Raw genomic sequence first — 9138 nt, forward strand, 5'->3', positions numbered from 1 at the left:
CCATATGTGGTAAACGTTGTTCCCACAAGTCAACTATGGGAAACGATACGGGCGGGAGGAGGTGAGATTATCCGAAGCGAGCGAAGACGAGTTTATTGGGTGCTCTACGCGTCTCAATGCAGTTCTTACGCAACACAAGGCGGGTAGCTGGGCGTGTGGAGCAATCGTCGCATCGTACAATTAACCATGGCGTTGCATTTCAAGGACCGTAACCTTTGTTTTATGCTAATATTTTTCTACTAATGACTTGAGACTGAGGTACGCAAAACCTTTTATTTTTTGTTTGCTCTGGCTCAACAATTCCATACATTCTTGGTAAGCAAACAAGCAACGAGTAGGTGTGTACGTACACATACAAGGTGTTAATGAAATAACTGAAAACCATTGCATTTATTTTTAAATACCTTCATTATTTTAAAAGGTATTCGTGTGTTTTGCTAAGTCACTAATTCAACTTCATTTCTAACTCTACCTTAAAACGTAGTGGTTATATGCTCTTTGCTCTACCTTATGATTTGTATTTGTCAGTTGCGCTGTGACGTTTTTAGAAGTAAATCACACATTGACAGCAAACCGGCCAGTATTAAAAAGCCGTGGTGGCCTAGTGGTTTGACCTATCGCCTCTTAAACAGAGGGTCGTGGGTTCAAATCCCGGCTCGCACCTCTGAGTTTTTCCAAATTCATGTGCGGAATTACATTACCACAAGCTTTGCGGTGAAGGAAAACATCGTGAGGAAACCTGCACAAACCTGCGAAGCAATTCAATGGTGCGTGTGAAGTTCCCAATCCGCACTGGGCCCGCGTGGGAACTATATCTCAAGCCCTCTTGTTCTGAGAGGAGGCCTGTGCCCAGCAGTGGGACGTATATAGGCTGGGATGATGATAATCTTAAGTAACTATGTCGAGGTATTAGCAAAAACAAAGCACAACAGCGATACAAGTGACGTCGCAAAACTGGGAAAACAGACCCGCATATGGCCTAAAGCGAGGCCAAAAAAGATCTCGTGAGAAATTGATAACCTGAACAGACGGATTCAAAACGCTGTATATTTTTTTTGCGGTTTTGTTGTATCGAACGAACAACATACATAAATTCCAATCTCTTCCAGCGAGACTGGCTGGCGTTGCCATTTCCGGTCGGCTGTAGTTTTAATGTTTATACATATTCATATTGAACTAATACCCGATGGCTGCGTCAATTTAAAAGGCTTCTATTTGCATACGTATAATAAATATCAAATGTAACGTGACATCTGATGAGCTACAGTGATTTGAAATGTAACCTAGAAATTAAAATTCACTGAGTCCATAACTAAGGGAAGACTTCTTACTTTTACATTTAGGTATTTTATCTCATTTAATTTATCTTGTTTGGTTTTAATAAAAAAGGCTATAATATAATAAGCGAGATAGAAATGGAACGAGATAGAAACGGTGGGATGTCTGTGTGACTAAATATTTATGTATTAACTTTTCCGATTCAGTCTAAGTTCATTGCTCAAAAAATTATAACAAAATATTGAACCACTACAAAAAAATCCATGAAAATAATTTTGTACCAGTCTGAAGTCGGTGCCTCAGCACGAGCCAGCAGGAGTGTGGACCTATAGTCATCTACCTCACCTACAAAGCTATATATTGGGCTTCAATCACTCCTGCTGGCTCGTGCTGAGGCACCGACTTCAAACTGGTAGAACATTATTTTCATGTTTTTTTTGTAGTCGGTTTAAAATGCGTCACTGGAGCGATTGATTTCAAATAGGATTTCTACTGATGAGTAACATAATTTTAACAAAGTCAATAAAAACAATAAAGACCTAGGCGTAAATAGATACGTAGGACAAAGCGCTCATGTATGTATATAAACTACAACATGTCTGATTCTTAAGTCAGCGAAAATAAAACCAAATATTTTTAAACATTATACACCCCATATTTATTAAAATTAAAACTTAATTGGTATGAAATAACTTTTTCAAATGTGTAGGACCAATAACAGTTTTTTTTTCAAATTTCAAGAACAAATATTGATATTACAAAATGGTTCATTATGTGTACCTACTGAAATAAAACAGTCATACCTATTAAGTTAAACACAGTCCTTCAATTCAAACAAACACAATTCTTCATTTTTTTCTTCCGTAAATACCTACAATAGCATCAACAACAATATTATTTTACAACAAACAATAAATAGGTACTTTTTTAATAAATTCTACTAACAAAATTTCATTTAGTTCATTATTTTCTTGGAACTGTTACGTAAACTAACATTATTTTTAATTTGTTAGATACGTAAGAAATAAGAATCCTATTACTGCAAAGTTTTTTTAAATCTATGAATAATATTACCGATATACGGTAAATGAGATTAATAAATATTAAGATTAGCCCAAAAATAAGCCGATGGGATGGCATTAATACTACTGCTATCGGATCCAAGCACCGGATAATCTATAAGACACGTAATGATTCATTGAAAGTACTTTCATTAACATACTCGATAAAATACTACTTAATAGTGAAATTCTATTGTAGTTACCTCCTTCATCTTGCGCAAGATCACCTAAATATTTTCGAAATTTAAAATTAAGCTAGAAACACTTTGCCACTCTAATTAAACAAGCCAAAACAATTGCTAGTGATTAAGAAAACATCTTAATTTTAAATGTGGTTTTACTCTAAATGCTTTTTACACAATTTTACATTCTTTGTTCAAGATCACAACTTATCGCAATCTTTTACTGCTTACTCATGCCGAATTTACAGGCACCTATACCTATATTTAGATTGGTATCTAAAATATGATTTAAAATTATACAATTATTACTCTCAACATACATACTCGTATCGCCCAAGACGTGTTACTAGCTAGTGTATGTCACCAAATCTTCTCTTTTGTAACTTTATTTTTTTCGACAAAAATCGCCTGAAGTGTCGAGTGACGCAGAGCAATCGCATCAGGATATTGTTGCCCTGACCGTTACAGACACTGGCCAAGGTACCCACCAGTCTACTTGTTGGCGGAAGAGCAGTCTTGCTATGTTGCTTAGGCATTACTCGGTGCGCCCAAAGCGAATTCCACGTTCGCGCCTTTAAGTGCTGGTTGATCTCCTGCGTGTTACAGTATAGTCTAATATCTACTTGTTGATGAGCAGGATGACGTAAAGCCGTCTTGCCAGATTACTACGAGCAATCATGGTAGCTCCCACGTTGCGTTATTGACGGACGTTCTCGGCAGAGTAAGTAGGGTCTTCTGCAAGCTACTATAACTACTTGTTGACGTAGAGCAATCTGAACATGTTACTTTAGCGTGGCCCAGCGACTTCTAAGCAGTGTGGTGCTGACGATCACTTTCTGCGGCGTGAGTGACGCCTGCATGTTTCTTCAGGTTTACTTGTTGACGAGTGGGGTGACGTAGAGCAGTCTTGCCAGGTTGCTGCGAGCGTAGCGGCCCCGCTGCGGCGCGCCGTGCCCCGGCCGCCCCCACAGCGACTCCCACGTCGCATGATGCAGTCGGACGCTTTCTGCTGAGTTTAAGCGCGTCTCCTGGAAGTTTATCATACTTAAGTCCAGAAGTGAAGTCCATTGTTGCATTTTAATAGGTACGAAACAAATAACGACGGTTATCAATGTATTTATGTTTCAATGAAATGAGTTTTTGAAAGCTTTACTAAAAATATATACACATATTACATTACATATTATAACACTTGTGCCAAAGCTTGCATTTAAAATGGAGTTTTCAACTTATGAATAAAATCATTCGATCATGTCTAGTTCGGTATTTCAGCAAAATACTACTTAGTACTATTGTGAAAACTGGGCTTTAACCTTACCTCTTTCTTTTGAGATTTGACCGTCATCTGATGTTTTAATTCTCTCAAATAATCCTCATTTAAAATTTCACGCCACCTGTGACAAGAAATAAATATAGTGTTATTTATTGTATTACCAATACTAATATAATACCTATCATACATTTTTGTTTAGGTACGTGTAATACGATAGAGCTAAGCATTTCGATATATCATTAAACATAATTAACTACGCTGCACTATAATAAGTAAGCGCTATTATAATTAAAAACTATTATCGAACATGTAGTTGTGTCAAAGATCATAATGTGACGGGCGGTGGCAAACGCTTTATTAAGAGACCTAATGAAAACCGTAAATCTTTCGCCGTGTCATATATCACGGCGCGGTAGAAAGCCGTGACGCAACCGTGGCACCTCACGATCGATGGCGGATCACACGCGGCCACTGAACATTACATGGAATGGAATGGGTGTCGATATCTATCATAACATCTAGGCTAGCCGTTTACAACTGTGTACCGCGGCCAACACCGTAGACCACTTGTTTTTTTAGGTTGATTACACATATCACCCGCCTTATATCATTATGTATGCTAATTTTAATAACCTATTACCGATTTATGGTATTTTTGTAACCGATTGTACCAAAATTGAGATAAGATCTGTTCGAGCGTTGGGAAGAAATATGAACTATCTGCCCGCCTGCCATCGAGTGCGATATTTTTCAACCGCATTGCACAACGCGTTACAAAAATTCCATAATGATACAACACCTCGGCTATACAGCTAGCAGAATTTGGCAAGATTGTCATAAAAATAAATTATTTCCATTTATAATATATTCATTAAACCGAAGCGCTAATTAATAAAATTTCACAAAACAGTGTGATGGTAATGGGTGAGCATCGGAACATTTTTTACGTCTAGGCAGTCCGTATTGTTTTGAAATTAAACAGTTCATCACTTGTATCAGTTTACATAAATACAACCTGTCTATAAGAACACGAGAACCACCGATCATATAAGTAAGTATTTAATTACTCCCTATAATTTCAACATTTTATTGGCATTTCGTTTGTTGCAGAGATAGCAACTTCGATGGCCTCAGGCTAATAAGTTGTTAAAGAAAATCCACTTACATTAGCAGAAATTCTCTCGAGATGTCACGGCAAGTTTAATACTTAAGCCGAGGGTCAGGCACCACGACCTCTTGGAATTAAAAATCTATTATTCTAACGAACCTTGGACACGCCGATTATTCGGAATAATGCCTAACTGTTTTCGGTTACATAAGTACGGATCTGAATAATAGATGAGCGTATTGTGAAATAACAATGGGATGAGCGCAAATAAGTGGCATGTGTGTACGGATTTGAGAATTTTGACAAAGGAGAATCGTCTTTTGTTGTTTGACCTTTGGTGGTACATACTGGCAGAGCTGGTCGGGTGGGCGCGTGACGTCGCTGGAGTGAAGCGTACGTGCGCCGACGCGCCGGCGCCGCGCCAGCAGCGGCACCAGCTCCACGCCCCCCGTCATGCGCAGGATCCTCTCCTCCGGCGTCAACTGATTACCATCCCTCACATTTCCCGAGCCTTTATTACCATCTTCCTTATCGTCATCCTCTGGTACCAAACGCTTTATCTTCTCACCGTTCGATAGCCTTTTAACAAATTTCTTCTTTTTATTAGATTTAACCTTTTCTTTTACTATCGTTGCAGAACCGTCCTCTTTTAATTCTTTACCGTTGCTAGTTTTATTAGGTTCCTTCCTGTGCTCTTCTTGACATTTAGTTTTTGGGCTGTTCGTTTGTTTGATGTCGGGTAGTTTTACATCGTTAGATTTCATGGTTTCTTTGTCAGATGTATATTTTTCTTTTGAATCATCATCTCTCTTTACATTGGGCAAAGCCAGTGAAGATCTCTTATAGCGTTTATGTTCTAAATGCAATTTAGTAAATATATCGTTATCGGTCCAACCCTGCAAATTTATATGATAGATAGGTATAAATACAATTATTACGTATACAAATTATACGAAGTGTATGCATATAATAGACCGCAATACGAACCATAGAATTGGAAAAATTCAAGCCAACGTTTCGTGGGTTTCTCCATGTGGTTCCTCCAGGTCCAGGTTTACCCCAAGGGCTGTCCATAGTTTGCTGAAAACAATTAAAGTGTATTCAGTCAATATTAGAATTCAGATAAATCATTATGATTGAATGCTAGTACCATTTTTCGTTCGTATTCCAAATTTCGCTTCATTTCGTCTTTCATGGCTCTTTTCCGCATATCAACCATATCATCTGAAACAATTTTCATTGCAACTACAGACAGGTAGTCGTAGCAAGTAATTGCTACATTATTCAGCCTAAACCAGCTTACGCTGTTCCTTATTTAGTACATAAAGTAGTAATAGTATCCGCATAGTAAATACAATTCATGTAATATCTATGATTAAAAGGAGAGTTAAATTGTTTATTTTCCAAAGGTCACCTTAATTAGGCCAGCATGGTAATTGAACGCAAAATCTTTACAGCCGTCAATTAGGCTTTTTTTGGGCCTACAGCTTGCACCCAGGTCAGGTCACCCACTAGATAACATACAATCGGTGTTGATGTCAGGCGTGAATGCCATTAAATGATGCCCAAAAGCGCTTTAGACTTTCAGCACTTAATCACTTTTAATAATACGAGTCCTTGTAAAGTTTAAGTTATTAATCAACATCAACATTCTGCTGTCAGATTTTTCGCGAACAATAAATCTTGAGAAATAAACTATTATACGACTGAATAGACCTGTAAACGCTAAGGCTCGCAGGTTCATATTAGGAATTGTATAATGTTGCATTCATCACGAAGTGTTCTACATTGTATATTTAACTACTTACTTCTGAAAGATGGTACCTACTAATAAATAAATATCTCGTTCTTAAAAATATTCTTTCATTTTCAGATTTTTTCGGCTAGGTAATAATTTAGCTTGTAGGACATTTACCTCTAAATTTTTTTTCATTTTAATAGCCTAACTAAAGGGTCTCAGCAAACTTAAGTACAAAGTTTTTAAAAGAGGTATCCAACGATATCCAACACTATGAATTTAGCCCAGATTCACTTTACGTGTTGGTGAAATAGGTACGTATTTTCTTTTGTACGTCTATGTTATGTTCGCCGCGGATGGATGTTCAGATGGACAAGGCAAAACTATAAGGGCTCCTTGTAGGACTATGGGACCCTAAAAAGGTGGCGATAAACCGCAAGCAATTAGCTACCTAATATATGGCGATACGAGTTGTGCTGGTCGGGCGTCTGGCGATACCGGATGTCATTGTCGACGCTCTGGCGCAGGCTGTCGGCGAAGCAGAGCTGCGGGTCCTCGCGCAGGCGAATCGGCGTGCGCCGGCGCCGGCGCCGCGCCGACCAGCGCCCGCACACCTCGTGGAAGTTGTGGATTGACACGCCCTACAACATCACACGTATAAATTTTAAATTTATATCACGGGCCACTTGACACAGATCGGGAATATGTGTTGTGTATCTTTATTAACCGATTTCAAAAAAGGAGTAGGTTATCTATTCGGTTGTAGTTTTTTTTTATGTTCGTTAACTCATATGAACCGATTTGAATAATTTTTTTTTGCGTTACGAGTACTACGACTAAGTACAACCAGGACTCCTCAATAATGAACGTCTCTGCATCGGAAAAAGCAATCTTTCGTAACAGGTGACTAGCAGTTGACATTAAACTATTGTAGCTTAGATTATTTACACTAAAAGGCATGAAAAAAAAAACTTTATAAAAAAAAATTAACCGACTACAAAAAAAAAGTGATCCTATAAGGGTTCCGTTTTTTACTTTCGAGATACGGATCCTACCACCATCTTGTTCGCTAATCCTGTCATGAAGCCGCAGTGCTTGCACTGTTGTGTTTTGGCGTGGAGAGTAAGACAGCCGGTAAAATTACTGGCACTTGAGGTATCCCATCTTAGGCCTCTAGGTTGGCAACGCATCTGCAATCCCCCTGGTGTTGTAGGTGTCTATGGGCGGTGGTGATCTCTTACCAACAGGAGACCGTTTGCCATCCAGTCGAATAAAAAAAAAAAGTTCAATTCTAAAATCACTAAACATAATGAGCACTTCACTTGATGATTGGATTCGCAGAATTAGGCTAATGTTGTATTTCATGACTTTTTAATTTCTTAAACCATAATCAAAACAACAGATGATTCAGAAAACTTAACTATATGAAACTTATTTATGAATATATGTATTGATTATAAGTTGTAAAGATGAAGAAAATAACATATTACCCCACAGAAGTAAAGCTAAATCACGCAAACAAATTTGACATTAAGAATACCTTGGTCCTTATGCATAATCAGGGTCGAAAGCAACAGATGCCATATTCGACGATAAATAGATTAATGAGCAACTTTTGGGGAAATCGAGTGACTGGTTTTTACTCATCTCTTAGTTGCGCCACACTTACGGTTAATTCACGCTGCGCAATATGAATGACCCCTTACCTTATATAGATTTATAGCCATCGGTCACTCCTTACACAATAATTACCGCTAATATCCATGCATTGGCTTAAAAAAACAGATAAAATATTAACTATGTATTAAGATATTAAATGACTCCTACGATTCGATTTTATAGCCCTAATTCCAGATAACATATTCCGACGGCTCTGATCACTTTTTAAATTATGTTTATTTTTATTGAGTTACATTCAAGCTGCACACGGTGTAAGTAATTTATGATCTGCATTTTAATGTCAGTTGGAGAATTTAAAACTTCGTAAGAATTTTACATTAAAGTAAGATTAGGAATTTATTTCGTTAGAAATTCACTCGAAGGTCTCACATCACAAATAACGTGATAGGTGCTATTAATAAGTACAGGATTACATTTCCTTCCTATAGCAAACTCCTTGGAGTTTTATACTTTTTTGTTGTATTTTTTTGTAAAGTTCTTTTTTTGTATATTTTTCTGTTACTTGTCATTATTGGGTTGTGTTGTGTGGTTGTGTTATCAAGTATATTTCAATTTATTATTTCTTCGTTTGCTTTTAGTTATTTATTACAGTCCACTCATACGTTTCACTTCCAAAACCAATGTCGCTATCTTTATGTCTCTTCTGCTATTAATCAAAATGATAAATTTATTCTTATTGTATTTTAAGTAAAAATTAGTAATTGTTATTGAATCATAATTTTTGTATCAATTTATTCGAGCAGCTCTCTGTTACAGACTGAGCTGGCAAAATAAATATCAGGTTTTTTAGCCATACAGGCTTCTTGCCGTTTTAACGC

At 37.4% G+C, this 9138-nt stretch overlaps 1 protein-coding gene across 1 annotated transcript; it reads right to left on the reverse strand.

The window, feature by feature from the left end:
* Positions 1 to 1935: 1935 nt before the first annotated feature.
* LOC141427188 (uncharacterized) lies at positions 1936 to 8367 on the reverse strand. Its single transcript, XM_074086420.1, has 7 exons — positions 8347 to 8367; positions 7092 to 7281; positions 6053 to 6126; positions 5890 to 5982; positions 5251 to 5798; positions 3840 to 3915; positions 1936 to 3549 (listed from the first exon to the last, which is right to left on the reverse strand). Exons 1-7 carry the CDS (start codon positions 8365 to 8367, stop codon positions 3394 to 3396), a joined length of 1158 nt encoding a protein of 385 aa, XP_073942521.1. The 3' UTR covers positions 1936 to 3393.
* Positions 8368 to 9138: the final 771 nt, after the last annotated feature.

Source organism: Choristoneura fumiferana, chromosome 4 (genome assembly GCF_025370935.1).
Source record: "Choristoneura fumiferana chromosome 4, NRCan_CFum_1, whole genome shotgun sequence".
Lineage (NCBI taxonomy): Eukaryota > Metazoa > Arthropoda > Insecta > Lepidoptera > Tortricidae > Choristoneura > Choristoneura fumiferana.

Coding starts and splice junctions, on each gene's coding strand:
- LOC141427188 (XM_074086420.1), bottom strand. CDS start 8,367: ATGGCTATAAATCTATATAAG. Junction 7,282..8,346: donor TGGCTATAAATCTATATAAG/GTAAGGGGTCAT, acceptor GTGATGTTGTAG/GGCGTGTCAATCCACAACTT. Junction 3,916..5,250: donor CCACCCGACCAGCTCTGCCA/GTATGTACCACC, acceptor TTCTTGTCACAG/GTGGCGTGAAATTTTAAATG.